Source organism: Athene noctua, chromosome 5, assembly GCF_965140245.1.
Source record: "Athene noctua chromosome 5, bAthNoc1.hap1.1, whole genome shotgun sequence".
Taxonomy (NCBI): Eukaryota; Metazoa; Chordata; class Aves; order Strigiformes; family Strigidae; genus Athene; species Athene noctua.
In genome coordinates, this window is record NC_134041.1 from 47,858,172 (window position 1) to 47,879,206 (window position 21,035).

General features: G+C 45.9%; 1 protein-coding gene across 2 annotated transcripts; it reads left to right on the plus strand.

The window, feature by feature from the left end:
- The first annotated feature begins 2,191 nt into the window (after positions 1-2,191).
- TMEM72 (transmembrane protein 72) lies at positions 2,192-8,289 on the plus strand. Of its 2 annotated transcripts, XM_074908358.1 has the most exons (5): positions 2,192-2,283; positions 6,218-6,284; positions 6,710-6,781; positions 7,499-7,638; positions 7,829-8,289. In XM_074908358.1, the coding sequence occupies exons 1-5, from the start codon at positions 2,214-2,216 to the stop codon at positions 8,287-8,289; spliced, it is 810 nt and encodes a 269-aa protein (XP_074764459.1). In that variant the 5' UTR covers positions 2,192-2,213. The 2 variants fall into 2 exon arrangements, with proteins under 2 accessions (XP_074764459.1, XP_074764460.1); XM_074908359.1 differs by lacking the exon at positions 6,710-6,781.
- The last annotated feature ends 12,746 nt before the right edge of the window (positions 8,290-21,035 follow it).

Here is a 21,035-nt window from a genome sequence, read left to right on the forward strand (position 1 = left end):
ATGCTGACTGCCTCTTACAGCTTCCCTTCATCTATTTGCTTTTTAAGTAGTTTTCTAGCTTTCATGTTTGTAAAGAAACACCTGAAATTCAATACATCAATATTATTTAAAAAAAAAAAAAAAAAAAAGGCAAGGAAAAAAACCATCCAGACTGTTTACACAACCTTAGGGCTCTTAAACAGGTTTGGTGGTTTCTGGAAGCCAGGGTGCTTCTGGAGCCTGCAGCCATGCAGCGTCAGAGGGCACAGGGATCACCCAGGCGGTGCCAGCTGCAGAGGGCAGGGCGGCAGAGTGGCCCTGGCTCTTCCCCAGCCTTTGTGTGACCTTCCTCTGTGGTGTGCCTCCGTTTCCCTCTTTGTGTCTCTGTTGAAAAGGAAGTTTTGACACACTGCTGAGTCATCAGTTATGGAATACAGGTAGCTCCTCCAAACACCCACGGTGGTGCAGGAGGACAAGAGGAAACAGGAACACCCAAAAGCAGTGCCACCTTTTGAGTCTGCACCGTTCAGCACTGTCCCTCCCCTTCCTTCTCTGGAAGGCCTTCTCCATGGAAAATGTGCTCTGCTCCAAAACCTTGTCAGCATTGCCTGATGCAAAATCCTTCACACCCACCACCTTCAAGTGTTCAGAAAAATACTGTCTGCAGTTATTTACAGGAATTAGAGACTCATTTCATGAGCTTAGGTCTTTGGCTGTCCTGGGAAAATCCCAGTCTGAAATACAGACCAAGATCCTGTGAAAGAAAAGCTCTTGCTGTGCCCTTGGACCAAGTCATCTCTACCCCAGGACACGCTAGTACAACACATATTGGCCAGGTTCAGCTTTGTGATCTCAGGCAGGTGAGAAGAGATCACAGGAGACAGGCTCTGCCAGTTGCCACCTCCTTGCAGGGCTGCCGGTGCATGAGTTGAGCATGATTCACCCACCCCCTTGCCTGCACCGCTGCCGGCTTTGCAGCAAGCACAGTGAGGGGCAGGGGCTGCAGTGACTCACCTGACACTGGCCACAGAACAAGGTGATCTCACTGACCTGCGAACCTATGGCCTCACAGGCTCCAGACGACTGCGCTGCCCGCCGGGAGCATGCCGTTGCTCACATCCCCTTCTGCCAGGACAGCAATGACCAGATGCTGCCACCGACACCACCTCTTCCCCAGCAGCAGCAGGAGGGGATCAACAGTGACCCCCAGTGAGATGCAGCACATTCAAACACGGAGGAATGTGGAGCTGGGGTCCAGAGCAGGCCAGTGCTGTCCCGTCTTGGCCTTCAGACATGTCTAGGGCTGTCCGTCTCCAGAGGCGGTGTGTCCTGCAGTGACAAGCCAAGGACCCCCAAGCTGTCTACCAAATCCAGTGCAAAGAGGTCAGAGTACCCGTGCACCCCACTCCACCGATTGGGGCACTCGTGCAACCCTGGTGCCGTTCAAATGGCTGTGGTGACTACAACACAGAAATACATTTCATTGAGGTTCCCCAAGAAAAGAAATACACATCTCCTCTGCTATGGTCAGCCTGGGTCTGTAGGACCCTTGGGAATAGATCTGATGTGCTTGTTCCTGTGGTTGCACATCAGCCCGGACACTGCCTGAGCTGCACCAGTCAGAGTCCGGCAAAACCTGCATGGTGAGCGGCAGCTGTGCCAGGGGGGCTCAGCTGCAGGAGGCAGCAGGGCTGGGGTGCCCTGGGAGCCTCGCAACTTGCCAGAGATGTGCTGCTCTCGCCAAGAACAAACATCTCCATCCTCACAAATGGTTAACCTGCCGGGAGCTGCACAGCACTAATGACTTCACATGCATTTAATCAGCTTGGGCTTCCAGAGCCTCCTCCTCGGGAGCAGGAAAGGCCGTGCACCAGGGGTGCAAATGCTCCCAAAGCCGCACCCCCCCCTTACCAATCATTAATCACTGCCGGGCCGGCAACACGAGCAAGCAGCAAGCAAGCAGGAAAAGGCCAAGTCTCCGCAGCCCCCACGGGAGCAGCGGGAAGCAGTGCTGACCGGTTCCCTGTGGTGGCAGCTCACTCCTCGACCACCCTCCCCTGGGAAGCCTCGGTGGAGGTGGCCAGTCCCACAGCACGGCCCTTTCCTTCAGGAAGGTCACTGGGTCCTGGGCGCGGGAGGCTCTGCGCGGCGGGGAGCTGTTGGGCGACACATGAGGCAGGAGCTCTGAAGAGGAGCTTCTGTCTTGTTGGCACCACAGTCTTCTTCTCTTCACCATGCGGCACAAGGCATTTTGGAGTGCCCTGGAGTACACCTGCCGATTGCTGGGCATCTCCACGGCAGCAGGTAAGAGTGAGCTCTCTTTTTCTTTGGCATTAAAAGGCACTTGAGTGGGTGTTGGGACCCCAGAGCAGTCTCCCTGCCTTTGGCCAGGCACAACCACTGCCCCATTCTACAAGGGGGACAAGGATAATTGCTCACTTTTGCTTTGAGACCCAGGGAGGGAGAGTGCTGGGTGCCTGGCCAGGTTCTTTCCAAATGCTGTGGGAGGCACAATGAGACATCAGAAAGGAAAAGACAGCACTCAGTATGGCAGAGGACAATCTAAAGCACAAGTGGAAAACTGAATTATATTCCCGTAAAACAGACATGGGCACAGGCAAGATGTGAATGAGACTGAAAAGCAAAGTATTCATGTCTGTGAAAACTGCCAAGCTACTCTGTGACAATGAAGGTGGAGCTCCTTGTGCTGTGCACAGAGAGATGTTGTGTGCCAGGCAGGATGGAGAGGTCCCAGCCATCATGGCACAGTTGCTGCCTAAGCACTGCTCTGCCTCACTAGCAACCCAACAGAGAGCAGGCTCAGGAAGAAGTTCAGGTTATAGATGCAGTACAAACATTATAAATTCACCCATCTGGATAGTTGCATCCTCTCACCTGCTGCCAGGGGCTGCTTGGGACCAGCGTTCTCTGGGTTTGGTGACATGTTCAAGCACTTGGTTTCGGGTGAAATGCAAATGTTTTGAGCCAGCTGTCTCAGGCACAGCACCTCATCCAGAAGAACTCTCACATGGGGCATCTCTGGATGGGATGTAGGGAAACAACTAACACAGAGGGCTCAGGAGTTCATTCTGGCACTGCTGCTGACTCACTGTCATGGGACAGGACAGACTGTGCTCTCTGCCTCAGTTTCCTCATCAGTAAAGCAGAGATCAAAGTGCCTGATTTGCCTAAAGGCTGGAGGTGTGAACCAGAGGTTCCTGTTAGAAAGGTGACCTGAGGTGGTGTCTGTGATTCCTGTGTCAGACCCCCAGGAATTTCAGATTCAGACATTGCAGAGTAGGTCACAGCAGGCCCTTCTACCTTTGCATTTCCTTTATAAACTGCGGAGAGCCACGAGAGATACTTTGCTCAAGTTAGGGGCAAAGTAGAAGGCACACAGGTCAGCTGAAGAGAGCACAGGTCCCCAAGGACACCCAAAGCCCAGCTGGAATGCTGCAGGCTGTACTCTGTAATGTGCTTTAACTGACTGATAATGGGCAGAGATGGGAGTCTCTGGATTTATAAACTCCCAGTAGATAAATGCACATCATGATGAGACTACGACAGATAGGAGCTGGGACACAGCTTTAACCAGCAAATGCAATTCTCTTCCTTTCTCCATCCCCATCCCCCTCGGGCTCACATGAGCCCATGCTGGTCATATTCTCTCTGAAAGCTCCAGGGAAACTCCTAGAGACCTTCCTGCGAGAAAACATGAGCTTGTTGCCACGGGAAAACTAAAGCTAGAACAGCAAAATTGAAAGTAGCTTACAATTTTGAAGTGTTTTAGTGTAATATAATATATCTCTCCTGCTTGTTTTCTTTTCATCATTTTGCATCATCTGCACCTCTTTCTGTAGTTCTTGAAATGAGCAGTGCAGTTGTCTCTGCTGAGCATCACAGAGAATAGACAGCTGTACTACTGATCTCTGTGCTTTTCCATAGCTCTGATGCATTCCCAGTATCACCTGACTTTTCGAAAAGGCCAGTGAAGAATGAGACGTGCCTGTGTTTTATTCCTCTATGTGTCTCAATGGAGTAAGAAAACAGCTTGATACAGTGTTTAGTGCCTGATGAGGTGTGTGAGGTTTCTGCATGAAATGGAAACCATGCAGAAGTGGATCCCAGGGGTTTTGTTTAAAAAAAAAAACACCAAACTATGAAAGGGAGAGGAGAGTGCATCAGCCTCACTAATTGATTCTGAGAAGGCCTGGCCAACTCCATCCCTTGCTTGCAAACACAGAAGGTTACCCTCATAATAAAAACCTCCCCTTCCCCAAGGGTCCTGGAGCATAATGGCTGTCTGCAATGGTGGGGCTACAGGGTTTCTTGTGTGTGAGAAATCAGACAGCCCTGCTGTTGGCAGAGCCTCATGGCAAGTCAGTGAAGAGTGATCAAACAGCCCTGCTATTTGCTGCAGTGTTTGGGGCATCTCTGTAGTTCAGACATTTTAGGCCTTATGATTTCTGCATCTAGGAGAGAGTCCTTACTTATTTCTTAATTCTCATGCTTTCAACCACTTAATTCCTAATCATGTGCCTTTAGCCACATGCTTTGGACAAGATCCAAATCAAGGCAGCAACTAGTCCAAACAAACACCTCAGAAACAGCTCTATGCTTCTTGCAGATTCTTCATCCAAATAGCTTTGTGGATAAAGCAGAAGCTGTGCAAAATGAGGAAACCTCCCCATCCAGAGCAGAGACTCAAGCGTAACAGCAAGCTGATGAATTCTGCATTCATCCACAGGGAATGAATGAATGAATGAATGAACGAACTCCACATTTGTAGGGAAGATTATAAAGAAGGGTTCTCAGTCACGAGACAGCAAAGGACAATACTTTGCCTGTAGGATTACACAGCTCACACAGCTTCACAGCCTTCTGATGAGGCTGATTTCCCCGGGCCTCGGCTCAGGGCTAGAGAGGCAGCGTCTGTGGAGGAGGGTGGTGCATAGGCCCTGAGCATGCCCCTGGCTGACAGGGGCCAGCAGCTGCAAGTGACACAGAGGCAACTAAAGCAAGACTGCAGCACCCTGATGGGACTTTGCTTGGCTAGGACAGGAGAGCTGTGTGCTCAGGCACAGACCCTCACTGTTGACCACTGACTGTGTGGGCTTGATGGACACTGGTCTGCATCCCTGTTTGGGAGCCTGGTACCCTTCTCCAGCTGGGACTCAGAGAAATGAAGCCAATTGGCACCTCAAGCCTTGGCCAGTGTGCATTGAGCAGGACTAGTACTGAAATTCCTGAGCACCAGTGGATGGGCAGGAACTGCTCAGTGAGATACAGAGATATCAAATGCAGACAGGAGTGCTGTGACTGCCTAGGGTGATGCCCTGGCCATGAGACCTGGGCTCCACTCAGCTTCACGCCACTGGCACTTCTGCACTGTGACCAGCCGGTCATGTACTGACCAACTTGCTGCAGCTGGTGCGAGGCAGTGGTTTGTGTTCCATTTTGGAAATAGTCTTGTAGCGAACTGAAGGATGTTGAAGGAAATTTTCCATCCCCTAAAGCTATTGGCCCCCAACAACGAGTCCAGAGAAGATTTTAGCCTCACTAATACTCTTAATCCCCTTTAAACTGACTCCCCAGTGTGCTGTGCTGGCCGAGTTTTAACCTGGTTAATTCATTCCCTGGTTTTAACCTGCCTGCTCCCATTATATGTTTTTATGTTTGGCTAGCAAAGGATCTTGATGCCATGGCTACAGCTTTTTGTGAAGCCATGTGTTGGGTGCAGCAGTCCTGAGTGAGCAGAGCGGGCAGGCAAGTGAGTCTGGCAGGCACTGGGGGTACCTGGGCAGAGAAGTCCCCAGACCAGGACAGGGCAGAGGTGGATGGGGCAGTGGGAGGGAAGTCCCTGTGGCAGCCGTGATGGAGCAGCATGGCAGGGGTGGAAGGGACAATAGGACACTGCTGCTCACCTCCCCCAGCTGTCCAAGGCCAGCTGGTATCCACAGAGCACCTCTGCCAGCCCACACAGTGGCAAGGCTGCCGTGATAGGGATGCAGCTGGGATGGGTTTCTGGGCTGTATGTCAAGGCCAGCATTCAGCTCTGACCCCCCGGGCTGGTGTGTCAGCATGAATCACAGGTGCTGGCAGTCCTAATGTTAGCATGGGAGGAGCAAGCCTTGCCTGCCCCTGGGGAAAGCGGGGCATCGGTCCTGGAAGCTGGTAGGGCACCAGAGCATTGGGAACTAACCCTGCAGTCAGCATCTTTCCTACCTTCTCTTTCTAGTGCTGATCGGTGTGGGCGTAGAAACTCTGCAGCGAGGACAGTTCAAAAGCCTGGCTTTCTATCTGCTGTGAGTATTTTTGCCCTTGAAGTCAGAGCTAGCGGGGGTGACACATTTGACCCCTCCACCATATCTAGCACTGGACTAGACTGCAACAACAGCAGGGAGCAGTGTCTGAGGCTTTCAGTATTTCAGATCTCCATATTTAAGTTTCAGAAAAGTAAGCTTTTTCTGTAAGAGAAAGTGATGCTACTGCATCACCCCTTCTACTGCAGATTCAGGCAGGCCAGAGGTGACACTGGCTGAAAGTTGATCCCCTGGGGACAGAAGGGCTTTGAAGTCTTTTCCACAAACCAGCTGAGTGGAGGGTGTTCAGACCTCAGCACACTGACTGTTGTGAACTGGATAGTAAATCCTGGCCCTCTATGCCTCTTCTGCCACCTGGAGAGCATACTCAAGTCCAGCCCTGCCCCCCTGACAGCTCCACCTTTCAGTTTTTCAGGGGTTGCAGTTACTGTCTGTGAAGGCTTCTTCTTTGTCAGTTTGTTCCTGGAGATGTGCTTCACGTGAGTAGACCCTGTCCAGTCTTCTCAAGCCTTGGTGGGACCTCCCTAAGGCAACTTGCCCCTTACAGGGAATACCAGACCTAGCTGAGCTGCAAACACCAGACCAAATGTCCTGCCCCTAATGACATGGCAAGTGCACTCAGGAAGGGGGGAGGTAAGTGAAGCCACGTCCACAGCCAATTAAATATGTGTTTTAACCCAAGGTTGCACCGTAAGTTGCTGAGCACTACAAACCCTGGTCTGCAGCATCTGCTTATGAAGCCCTACAAGGGACTGGAGTTGAGGAAAGAGCCAGATCCCCAGGATGAGCTGCAGCTCCCTCCCAAAGACAGCACAGAAGTTTAAGTTAAAATGTAGAAAATCCTCATGTACTTCTCAGAAGCTAAGCACTTCTGCTGTCTTTTCGCATAAATTCAGAAGCCCTGATAGCTTAGAGGCAACATCTTACTCCAGCTAATAGGCACTCAGCTAGTGGCCAAGTGGGCAAACACACCAAGGAGAGATGGCCTGAGATGCTGACCTCTGGCAGATGTAGCCCCTGGCCTCTTCCCCCCATGGGAGAGGCTCAGGCTTTGCTTACCTTCCTTGACCAACACACTGGTTTCCTGGAAATCCAGAGTGAGGATCTGCACATCTAGATGGGTGATGGTTAGGCCCAAATCTTCTTGCCATGTGCTTGGTGCCCCATCCCACAAGGATCTCTGTTTCTCTCCCCAGATATGAGCCTGAGTCCCTGGCACAGGCCTGCTGGAGGCGAGCTAGATGCCCAGGGAGCTTCCAGAAATTCCTGGGGTACACGCTGCTCTCAGTGGCTTGTTTCCTGCATCCTGTCCTCATCTGGCATGTTACCATCCCTGGTGAGGAGTCCGTGCTGGGGTGCGGAGTAGTGCAGGTGGAACAGGAACATGGTCTGTCAAGGGTCAGAGAGGATGGGGATGTGGGGGGTGATGGACGGGTTGCAGATGGTGCTGAGATAGCTAGACTAAGGACTGCTTGGCAAGCTCTTCACCTTGCCCCAGCCCTCAGCCAACATGGCTTTCTCCCCAGGGTCCATGCTGGTGCTCACTGCCCTGGCCTACTTCCTGTTGAGCAAGAGGAGCAAGAACTCAAGGCACAAAGAGGCGCAACCCCAGGCGGGCCAGTATGTGGACCCTTCAGCTACTGTGGCAGCCCCAACAATTGCTGGTGACACTGAGCAGACCTACACCTTCCATGGGGCCCAGAGGGAGCAGCACCGCTCACTGCTGGGCCATATGAAGAGCATCCTGAAGGGTAGTAAGGACAGGGGCCCAGCTCCAGCACCTCCTGCCCAACCGGCAGCTCCACCAGCCCCACGCAAGCAAGTGCACTTCCAGGAGAAGGTGGTGCAGATCATCCCCTCTGTCAGCGAGAGCTTGGAGGACCTGGAGAGCGAGGCTGAAGAGACCACATCGGACACAACACCCATCCTCACTCCACCTGATGCCCCCGTCATCCTCACTCCCCTCAGCTCCACAGGACTCTTTTGAGCCCTCAGCAGGAACAAGGATGGGACAGTCCTGCTATCCCTGACACTAGCATCTCTCCCTGCATTTGGCAGCAGCCAAAGGGCCCTAAGAGGTGGCCCTCCTTGCCCTCCCTGCCTCCAGGGTAACAGCTATGTCTCTTCTTCTTCAGGGGGCTGCCCATACTGCATGGTCCCACACCTTGTGACAGGGCCAGTGGCAGTCCCCAGCCCCTGCAGTGCCATGCCCAGAGGACAGGCAGTGGTTCAGCCAGTGTAGTGCCAGGACAGTAAGGTTTCTGGTCCCGTAGCCTCACACGTGGGTGACCCCTCTGCTACAGCACTATACATCACAGCGTCTGCTCCTGCCTAACATCACAGCCATCAACAGCCATGGCATATGCTTCCCATGAGGCAGCAGCAGGCAGGAGGTGAGACCACCATGCCCCCTCTCGCTGCATGTTGAAGAACTCAGGGCTTGGGACACATTCAGCATAGGGCACCACAGCCTGCACGTTCCCTTACAGCACCTGCACCAGCTGCAGCAGGCCCAGGGCACCTGGAACATCATTTCAAAGGTGGGCTGAGACCAAGCACACCCCTGCGGGCTAGCACAGGCTAAGTCCCCTCTCCTGAGACACACTGAGCTCAGGAGGGAAATCAGCTCTGGCCTTGGGGACACCTACACAGGAGCAGGGAGGACCCTGGGGCTTCCTGGTATCCCCTGCCACGACAGCCCTCTTGGGTTAGAAGAGCTTTGGGATGATGCGGCAACTCAGGTCATGAGATTAAGCACCGCACTGGCACAGTGGACTGTGTGTAATTCCCAAGGTGTGTTAATTATGTGTCCCAGAGGGCAAAGGCAATAATAAAGTTACAATGTTGTCCCACCAGTCCTCTCCATACCGGATCTTCCCTGAACCCTTCACCTCTATCTTAATCCTACCATATTTTCTGCCTTTTGAGGACCGTTCACCTATAAACAGTTATTTCTCTCCTGTTCAACTCATCCCCTTGGCTCTCTTCCACCTGAGGACTAAGACTTTCTGCTTCCAGATGGCAAATGTTGTCTGTGCCTGCAGATACCATCCCCAAGAGCTCTCATCAATATGAGGCAATTCTTTTGGCTGCACGTGGGAAAGAGCTTAGGTGGCTAGTTTTTCTCAGACATGGGACATGAGACCACACTGTCACCACTACTGGGATGAAGAGCTGTAACTGCTCGAAGCCCAGTCACACAGCATTGGGGTGAAGTGGTGGTAAGAAGATCCTTGAGACCTGCTAGACTATTTATAAGGTAGAAGCCAGTGAGGCTGACTGTTTTTCTTGGAAATACATTATTTCTTTTTTTTAAAATCTCAGCTCTACGAGTTACAATCACCATGTTCATTTAGGAAAGCAGTGTAGTTTGAAGTGTGAAAATGTAAAGTGTAAGTGTTCAAAAATCAGAAGGCAATTGAGATAAGAACCCCATGCTACTTTTTAATAAACTCTTTTTAAGTGACTCCTAATTTGAGAGATGGATAAGGAAGAAAGTGGAAGATAGTGACTCACAATATTTGACTGCCTGTGTTTGATAATGAAACTTGTCCACAGGAGCAGCTTATGAATGGTTGCACACACTTGTGATTCCTACAATCAGACATAAATAACAAGCTTCTTGTTGCATCACCAACACTTAAAATGATAGCTGGTATCAATCTCTTCTAAACATGATACATGGATTAGAGCCCTCCTCCTTCTGGCTGCACAAATTAACCCTCCACTCTGCAATTGCGTGCTGGGGAAGAGTCACGTACACATCTGCCTTTAGGGAGGTTTTGCACATGCAAAAATGTCTTCAGAAAATTGTGCCTGTTTACAGACTAACACTGCACAACTGATAGCAGCAAGCCCAGTATCCAAATACAGCTCCACCCTTAAACTACTGTATTCATCACATTAAAAAATAAAAATATTCTCCTCTAAAGCTGGTGGCCAAACAGCATACCTGCACCAACAAAGGTCCTGATCCAGCCATACTAACATACATGCAACACCCTTGCCAATTCTGCCCAGAGAGGCTGTGCTCAGAGTTGGTTCCCCAGCACAATCACACATCTGATCTGCAATTAGACCCACTCTCATTAGCAAACTCATCTTTCTGCATCATCCAAGGCTCTTTTTTGAACATTGCATAACTAATTATATGCACAGAGATCAGGTTTGTTGAAGAGGCATTGCTCCCAATAGATCAAGCAATATGCTGACAAGAGAAAGACCACATTTCTGCAGCCTCCTCTCTAGCCCCAAGGAAAGCTCCAGGGCAGCCCGGGTGGGGACAGCTGCTCTGTGATAAATTTCATCCTTCAACCCTTAGTCAGCTCCATGCTTCATTCTGGTGAAGAGCAGGGCCAGCTGGCAAGGGGAGAAGCAATGCAGTGAGAGCACCCATGGCACCCTGAAGTGTGTGGGGGAGCAAATTCCATTGCTCTGTGAAAAGTGTAAAATGAGCTTGCAATTATTATTGTCTGTAGAACTAGGTATTTCAGTTTTTAGGCTCATCTTTTGAAAGCTGTTGTAGGTTTCCCTTGGGAAGCAACACTGGGGGAAGCTATAGGTGAGGTGGTTGTTCAGCCTTCCTGGAGACAGCACTGGACCTGGTTTCTTTCTTGACTGCTCCCTTGTGTGGGCCTGGCTATTCTCCAGCCCTACAGGTAGCTGGCTCAGGATATGAACACTGGAAAAAAGCTGGTCATCTTTTCTGTGGTATTTAACTGCCTGCTCAGTTAAGGTTCATGGCTGTCTCACCCTGGAGTCTGCCAAGAGCCTGCACCAGTGCCATGGAAGTAGATGTTCCTCCAGAGGCAGCCAGGCTGTGCCCCAAACAGCACCAGATGAGTATGATCCTACCACAGGGGCTAAGTGTTCCACAGGTTGCCCCTGCCAAGGAGTCCATTTGTACATCCCTGCTCTGCTCCTCACTACCTGTCCCACCCCTGGTGCTATCTTCCAGCTCCATCAGCATACAGAGCTTGTTAGCCCAGAGATAAAGTAATTAGGAAAAGAAAGTGGGTGGCTATCTTCTTGGGTAATGAGCCAAATAAATTAATGGAAGGAAGGGCCAGCCACAAAATGAAGGGGATAGGGGATAAAAGCACTTCTTTCAGAGGCAGCAGGCTGTTAGAGCAGCTCAACTGCTTAAAGAAATGCAGCCTCAGGCTTTCTTTAAAATCCCAGTGCAGAGGAAATGTTCAGCCTCAGGGGGTGTCAGATGACTTTATAGAGGGCTCAGAGATTATTCACTCAAGTGTGCACTACTCTGTTGGCCCCTATCCCTACTTCTAGCTGTGAGGGTCACCCCAGGGATTATTGAAAGCACCAGAGATGCTGTAGAGAGCTGTTGGGGGGTCTGTATATGAAATATGCAGGGTAATTGCAGGAAAAGAAAAAGAGGAAGAGCTTGATGCTATTAACTGTGCAGTGTAGTGGTATCTGAATTTGAGCTGCCTGAGCTCTAAGTCCACACAGCACTATATGAACACTGCTTTAAAATTTTTGCCTGCATTACAATTTAGTCATGATACAGCTAATCTACTGAGATTAATCCACTGAGTTATGGGTGTATAAAGCTATAAACTCCTATGGATTCACATACTGAAAGGAAACAAGGTGAATCATCCAAAAGAAATACATGTGTAAGGTAAAACTCTGTGAGGTAATCCTGGCAGAAATTGTTTCCTTCAAAATTTCCACCAAAGATTTCCCTGCATGAGGAAAAATTTCCTTCCTTTGCATGTACATGTGCAGTGAAAACACTCTACAATGCTACTTGACAGCCCCCATCACAACTTAGTGCAGGCTTTAGTTACAATTCTTCTCCACCTCCAGTGCACACTAGTACAAGTAGTTGTTTCACAGCCCGAAAGGCAGGTACACTACCTGCCCACCACAGTGTTCCCTCCTCATGTCAGTTGCTTAGATAGTCGCCCTCCAAGCTCCTTACCTCCCCCTGGGGACTTTGGGCCCCAGTTTCTCAGAGCATTGCTCTGTATTTGAAACATGGGTATGAATGGTTTACCCATGAAAATAAGGTACATTTGGAGAGAAAAGTGTTCAGTTTCTGCAATGTCAGCACTCAAAATCAGATACGTGCTGCTTGTATCTGCATGTGCAACAACTCATGGCTGCAAGCACTGATACTGGCATTAGTGGCATGGGTGGCTCCTAATACAATATTGAGTCATGTCCACATGAAGGAGAGGACCTGTCTCCACTCGATTCCAAATGCTGCATGCTCACACACCTGCAACCCTACCACTCCTCACCCTGAACCTTCTCCCATCCCATTCAGGAGATTCTCCCATGTGCTTGGCCAGAAATGCAGGTTCTGTTTTGGCTGGACTCCTGCATTTTGTGCTGTGCAGGAAGTTACAGGAACGAGAAATCAGGTCCAAACCTGCCTGGGATTTCTCGGAGCTGACAGCTCCTTTCTCTGCTTGGCATGGTGTGGGCAAAAGCAGGATCTGGCTTCCAGCTGCTACGTATCAGCTTGCATACCACTGGTGAAATAACTGCACTTAGGTTATATCCTAGTGAATGATTAAGGTACCTTTAGGAAACTAATTCTAGGCAGCTATTCACTCAGCATGTGATTTTACTGAATCTTGTTTTGAGGCTTTATGCAAAACTCCAGGAACCTGATTTTCCAACCCAGGTGTTTGGATCACAGACTAAAGAGGGAATCCATATTTCAGACAATTAAAAAAAAAAAAAAAAAAAAAAAAAAAGAGAAGAGAAGAGAAGAGAAGAGAAGAGAAGAGAAGAGAAGAGAAGAGAAGAGAAGAGAAAAGAGAAGAGAAGAGAAGAGAAGAGAAGAGAAGAGAAGAGAAGAGAAGAGAAGAGAAGAGAAGAGAAGAGAAGAGAAGAGAAGAGAAGAGAAGAGAAGAGGAGAAGAGAAGAGAAGAGAAGAGAAGAGAAGAGAAGAGAAGAGAAGAGAAGAGAAGAGAAGAGAAGAGAAGAGAAGAGAAGAGAAGAGAAGAGAAGAGAAGAGAAGAGAAGAGAAGAGAAGAGAAGAGAAGAGAAAAAAAGAAAAGAAAAGAAAAGAAAAGAAAAGAAAAGAAAAGAAAAGAAAAGAAAAGAAAAGAAAAGAAAAGAAAAGAAAAGAAAAGAAAAGAAAAGAAAAGAAAAGAAAAGAAAAGAAAAGAAAAGAAAAGAAAAGAAAAGAAAAGAAAAGAAGAAAAAGAAAAAGAAAAAAACCCCAAACCAGAAGACTAGCATTTTCTGGCAGTTCCTCATTCCAGCCTGTACCTAAAAAGGACTTTGTACAGCACAGAAGGAAGTTGTGAACAGCATCTTAACACTTTCTGCCCAGCCTCTCCTTCACCCCAACCTTGTTGTCTACCCCAGAGCTGGCCTCATTCAGAAGAGCTATTTAAAAAGAAATATCTTGAACAACCCATGCTATACAAAATTATACATACTGTGGCTTTATTGAAGAGTTCCTCCCTGCCTTAACTCTCACTGACTCCCTCTCCAAAACTCCCCTGTAAGAGGTACTTGCCCAGATACTCAATGTTGCTTATCAATCCCCCAGCTCCCTGCCGGCACCCTGCTCCCCGGCTGGTGCATCACCCACTGCACCTATGCTTGCTCTCCCTGGAGAGCCACATTTGCAGCTGCAGTTTTGGGTGAGGCTTCCAACACTGCAGAAAGATGTAACACCTACCAAATTGTGCCTAGAAGCTAAGAAGGTGGCAGCCACAGGGGACATGCCCAGCAAAAGGAGACTATATGGCAGCCCTAACGAACTTGTTAAGTTTTTCTGTTGTTTTGGTGCAAACCTCACCTTCTAACTCTTGATGCCTGCTGGTGTGCTAATGATTTTGCATCATAAAAAAATGAGGGTTTTTTTAAGTAAAATTATTTGCTAGACTATTACTTTCTTCAATAATATGAGAAAACAGAAGTACACAAAAAAGAGTTTTACTATGCACAGAACTGAGCTGAAGAAGCTCTTCTACATTGGCTACTCAGCCATTCTCAAGAATTCTCTGGGGGAATTTGGTCTACTGACAGTACTTCTGAATTTGATATAGTAGCACTACATTTCTTCTTTTCAAGGTGGAAGGCTTTGTCTGTGTTCTTTATTACCTCTTCCACTCTTGTGCCTGCTGAGGAGACAACCCCCAGCATGGGAAAAAGCCTCCCTCCCAGCACAATCAGATGAAGGGACCACATCCCATTTTATCTCACACTGCAGAGCTATGTCCTCATACCCTGTGCGCGGGAAGACTGAGGCTGTCAATGAAGGTGCAGGTGTATTTCAACATTTGGATCCTCTCCATGCTCCCAGATCTGGGGGGTGAAGTTGCATGGGCCAGGCAACCTGAAGCTCTTCCCTGGACATATACATTTGAGGCAGCATGGCAGGGAAGCTGATCTGGGAGGCTCTTGAAGGGAAGGGTTTGGGAAGGGTATTAGACCTTTCAGCCACACCTTCCCTTCAAAAACCCAGGCCCAGGCATGAAAGTGAACACCATCTTATTCCTCTCAAATTAATTATTATTCCTTCTCAACAGCTCTTTCTTGTGCAAGCATCTGCAAGCTCAGAAGAAATAATCAGTTGCATAAATGGAAATCAAAGTGTCTTCTCCAGCAACAGACGTTATATGTTTCACATTGAGACTGCATGTGGTCACAGTGTAAAAATATGACTGACTTATTGTCAACATCTCTCATGTGGAAGTGACATAAGAAAGAAGTTGCAAATTCCTGTTTTCTGGTTTGGAAATGGAGAAGGCTCTGCTGTTATCATTATTTCTCCTGGCTCTTATCCAATACTAAATTATCACATTTAAGCTATAATTATTTTATCAACCCGATGCTAACTTGTTTTATGATTCCTTTACTTCCAACTAGTAGTCACAGGCACAAACATTCCCTCATTCAAGCTGATTCCTTCTAAATCAAAATTCCAAACGAAAGCACAACATAGTCCCTCTGCTAATGTATTTATCAGATAGTTATAAATACAAATTATCTTTAATTTTTGTATCCTGATATTATTCATAGGTTACTGTTACTGTATATCTTTGTTTTCCACTTACATAACACTTTCAAACATGGAAAACCTGGCACAAAATGGCAAAATATTTTTTGCTTTGTGTCTTGCAGCTACAATTAAGAATGACCCAGACACATTAACTACATCACTGGTCTTTCCTGAACTAGCGCCACAAGTATGAGTTACTTCATGAATAGTGAACACTGCGTTTTCAGAAAAGGTACCATGACAGATCATGTGATACAAACTACCACACAAAGCAAAGGCAAACATACCACACAGAATTTATATTGCCATGGAAATGTCATTGCAGTCACTGTGCTGGTTCTGCTCTGAAACAGCCTCCTGCGTGCCATTCTGGACAGACTCCATTCTTTCTTGTTACTTGCTTAGAGCTGTAAATGACAGCAGGAAAATACCCAGAGTTCGGTTCCTGCTGCCTGTCTGCCCAAGTATTTTCTGTGGTTTCCTCTCTTGTGTGGCTGACACCTGGGAAATGCTCCTACAGCCACCCAGGACTGCATGGAGCTATCATGCAAAAGCTAAGTTTTGTTACTCAATAGTTTTATTTAAAAAGTAATTATTTGAGTTATTGCCCCACAAGCAGCTAAGTCAGTAAAACAAAAAAGGGTAAGAAAAATCAGCTTAGGCAATGTCTTAAACCTTTTTTATAAGACTGTAACTCCCATGTTACTGGCATTCAGATGAACCATTCAAACTGATATTTTTTTACTTGCTAAAAAGATTGTACATCTCAGGCAATCACAGGGAAAATTACAAGTTGAGTGGGACGCAACCAAAGCTAGTCTCAAGTAGAAAATCATTAACGATAATTTGTAATCAATTTTTGAAGAGCTTTCATGTAACCGTAATTAGAAATTACAAGATAAATCACATTTCTAAAAACATTCATTTCTTTTGGCAGTCTATGTTTTTTAATGATGTAGTTACAAAGATAAAATGTATTTTTATTTAGACCATTTTGCCTTTGTTCTATTCTTTTGAGAAAAAGTTTGACAACCTTTAGAATTTTTCTTATGAAGCTGAGTAACTGTGTATATGGCTCAATACTTGCATAGTATAGATGCTAGAAAGAAGCTGCACTGAAGCCAATTATAATTTCTGTTTTATTATACTGTGATTTATATTTCATTTGATCTATCTAATCACGTTTAAAATCTTATTTATTGAAAATAGTAATGAGAAACTTTAACAGACCTCTGAGTTCACAAGTCTATAAATTTACTCTGCCTTGGATGAACCGCTCACAAATGGAGGTGTACAAAAACCAGTCAGGGAATAGTTTTATGGGTAACATCTCAGAAATCACATCTACTATACATGTCTGATACGCAGAACAAGACCTGAGACAACAGATTGCATTATAGTCTCTTATATAAGAAAGAATATATTGACTTTCAGGAGGATACATGGGTCAGAGAATAGAGGAGATAGAATGGACTAGACTAGACTAGACTAGACTGAACTGAACAGGAATGGAAAGGAAGGTAATAGCTTCAGCTAATATAAATATAATTCTGATGTAGGTGAAATTGCTGAGGGCTGTTCATTGATGGAACAGAGCTGAAGCCCAAAGGTAAGTTAGTGATTCTGTTTTAAAATTAGGATAATTTCTCAAATGTACATTTTCCCCATATCTGCTTGTCCCCTCTGCAAACTAAAAAAGGCCATGTCAACTGCTGTTAGTCTGGAGAAAGAGACCAATGGTATGAGATTGAAATGTTACTTCTTCAGATCAGTAACCCGATTTAGTAGAAGAAATTCAGTAACTAGAAGCACTGGAATTTCACTTGGGGTATTGGTATACCTGAACACTTGGTTGGATGTAAAGACATATAGTGAACAGAAGAGAAACAGTTGTGAGGCAAGAAGATACATATGAGGATCATGAAAACATAATAGAAAAGGGTGAGTGGGAAAGCGGAGAAACAGGAGGAATTTATGAAAGGCTTAAGAGCTGAAAAAGGACAGGTAGGTAAGAAAACAGGACAAGAAATGAAAAGTAAACAAAAGGGACAGAAGGTGCTGAGGGATATGCAAGAAAACAGTGGGAATAGAAGACATTGACAGGACTGCCAAGAAGACTGAAGTACAGAAGAGTAGACAAGGGACAGGATACCAGCTAAGTTAGGAGCTGGCCTCATGTCATAAACAAGGACAGGGTAAATAAAGATTTGTTTCATTCATCCTGAGCTGAAGTATGGCAAAGTATAGTCGAATTTAGATCTGAAATTGTCACGTGTATTAGGAGTGAGCCCTTCCCCTTCAAAGACCAGAGACAGACTAGAGAAAGCAAACATTAGCAAACATAAGCAAACATGTGGATGCATAATAATTAATTACCCTGTATAACTTCTCCATCAGCTTTTTAATTCTGTGATGGTTTGAACACATTGTGTAATATACTGCTTCTTGCAGCATAGCTGTGTGGTTTTCGCGTATAAACAGTGGGACAACGTGCACCACAGTGCAGATGGACATGACTGGATTGTGCACCAGGGTGTGTATGGGAATGGCACGTTCTTATAGCACCACAATTGCAGCTAACCAGCTTTTCCTCAGTCCTTATGGGAGATACCACATCTTTTCACGCTACAATTGTATTTAGCAAAACAGGCTCATCCTAAATGACCTCCCCTATCTATTACTAATAAACAAGACAAATGTACATTTCATATTAAGAGCCTGCTATTTCATTTTGTGTCACTCTGGTAAATCCACATTGCTTTGATGGGAAATATCAGGATGATTGCCCCTAATTAGGTGCAGTTACATTATTTCTGACTGTGATTTCCCAGACAGAAATGCATGTGTGCATGCTGGGTAGCTGACACATAGTGCTTTTGATGTTTCAATGGCAGCAAACCCTCTGAGACTAACACGCTAACAGGGCTAATCTCTGCAGCACATGCTTTTCAGTTACACACACATTCTGTGTGTTGTACAGGTCTGTGTAAGCACCATGGACTGTTGCATGTAAGGAAACATACCATGACTAGAAAAGTCTGTGCATAAAGTAGCCTCACCACCAGAATTAATACCAAATCCAAATGTATCATATATATGGGAAAAAAACACCAAAACAAAACAAACAAACAAAAAAAAATTTAAAAAAAAATCTCTCTAACCTGCACAACATCAAAAAAGTGGATAAAAAATATGAAATTACCTATCAAGTATTCTGAAGTCCAGGGATAATATCAAACCCTATAAGCTCATGCCAATACTTGCTATGCCTGCAGTAGCTATGAAAAAGCCTTCATTTAAAATATGACTGTGTTATAAACTAACAAATTTACTAAGATTTTATTGAAAGGTTGGTTGGCATTTCCACTAAAATTGCTGCTCCTGGAGTCATGTGAGGGTATCAGACACTTGGCCCCTGTTCAAATAAATGCCTCAGTCACAGAGAAGACTCTTGAAAACTGGGAGCTCCTGCTGATCCTGGAGAGCTCGTTCATGGCTTTGAATGCAGACATCTGGCTAGTCTGCATTGCCTGTGAAAGGCCTGGTTAGAATTTATCTTGTAAATGACCTCCCACTTTTCATTCATCCTATTTTTTCCTATAAATTTCAGCTACCAATAGTGAATATTTTGCAGACAACATGTTCACAAGTTTAACCAACCTGTGCCCATTAGTCATCACAAATGGAAAGCTTCTTCTAAATCTGAAAATCTGAATGCTGCTTTGCATAAGTCAAGTGAGGGATACCTGTAAATCCAGTCTTCATTATTTACTAATATTTTTGTAAATAAAGCTATCTTTAACAGATAAGGATAAATCACCTCACAACCTCCAGACACGATCCAGCAAGAAACAGGTTCTGCCAAAATGAATATACACAAAGCCTAAGACAAATCCCAGAGGCAAGCAGGCTACCCAAGGGCATCTCAAATGGCACGAAAACCTATGGTTGGTTACTTATTGTTGATGGATCCAGGGACTGATTACTGGTGTTTTTGAGTAGCACCTTATCTTGTTACAGTCCTTTAATTTGTCTAATATCCCATAGGTAGCAGTCATCAAACTTTTTTTTTTTTTTTTTTTTTTTTTAAAAAAGAGCAGAAAGATTAGTGGCTGAAATTCTGTGATTCTGTAACAAAGTTTTGCTCAAAATTCTTTCTGAGGTGAGTTGTCATCTAAGGGAAAAAATAGCCATTGTGAGTAGAGGGTTGCATGTGCACACCCTGTATACATATACACCCTGTATTTATGATACTAGTAGTTGACACTGTTGTCACTAGTAGTTGACAGCTGGTGTACCACGTAGAGAAGTCAGTTTGCCGTAAGCAATTATCTAGCCCTGGCTTTGATTTTAATTTCTAATAAATAAACTCCAAGTCTGTAATTCTCTGCAGTCCCAAATGAAAATTACAGACTAGTGGTCACAGAAGCCATCTCAGAGCTGACCTGCTCATGATGCTCTCCCCTTCCCTGGCGCCAGTGGCAGCAATCAGAATGGGGAAGGCATCACACGTGGGAAAGTCATCGCGTGTGGAGAAGGCATCATGTGGAAGAGCTGCTGACCTAGGCAATCCTGCAGTGTGGAAGGGAAGACTGGCTCTTTCCACAGATCATTCCGGTGGCCCTCCTCAGTGTCACTTTCTAGGACATAAGGTGTAACAAGGATGTGACATGGTTCACTTATGTATAATCTGGAACAACCTGGGGTACTGAACACGCCAGGTGGTAAGTCACACAACACAAAATGATAAAATATCTTTCTGTGTACATGCCAAAACCCTTGGAGACTGGGACCTCACACCCATTTTTAGGTAAGTCTTACAAGGTTTTCTTTGAATGGGTCTAATTTCAGTTCCTCCCTTGTTTAAACTGAACCATGCACAATCATGCAGAAAGCAATGGTGCTAACTTCAGGGTGCTTCCTAAGATGTTGCCTCCTGTGGAAAACAAAAGCTTTCTTGTCAAATTAAAAAGACAGGGATACCGAGTATATGCACCACATACAAGTTTTACACTGCACATTGCCTGTAAGGCTAAGGGTCAGTCTGTAACATCGGAGGGTCTATAATATCAGAATAACTCCTTTATGCAACATATTTGTAGTTGCCTCTATAATTTGAAAATTATACAATTCTAAAAATTAATTTTGTTTTACATACAATCACTTTTCAAAACATGAAGACAATCAATCCAGCAACAATATAGAACCATACACTGATTTTATTCAAAGGCTTAAGGGAGGATGGCTTAGCTGCCTTCCTAAGGGAACAATGTTCAGGAGATTATGCTGTCTGTGCATCTGTCTCTATGTTCCCTGGTAAATTTTGAGCCCTGTGGCCACTTTTCACTCATAGAAGCATAGTCCTCTGCAAAATAATCAAGGCTTCGTGTGTTTCATGAAAAAAAGATGACCAAGTAGAAGAGAAAGACTACAGGTGTTCTGACCAGTAAAGACTTCATCATGACTAAGAGATTAGGAGAGAAAGAAGAGCAAGAGAGATACCCTAATCATTGGAAATATTTAACTGGAGCTTGCAATCAAGGTAAGGTACAAACTGACAAGAAACCAATGTTGCTACATCTAGTGCTCAGGGAATGATTTTTTTAAACACAGAAGAATTCTGATAGGATTAAATGCAAATTTTGACATCATTGCTACACCAAAAATCTGTTAATAACTAATTTAAATATTTTTCTCAGATATTCCTTTCTTTTTTGAAAGTAAAGCTCATCAGTGAC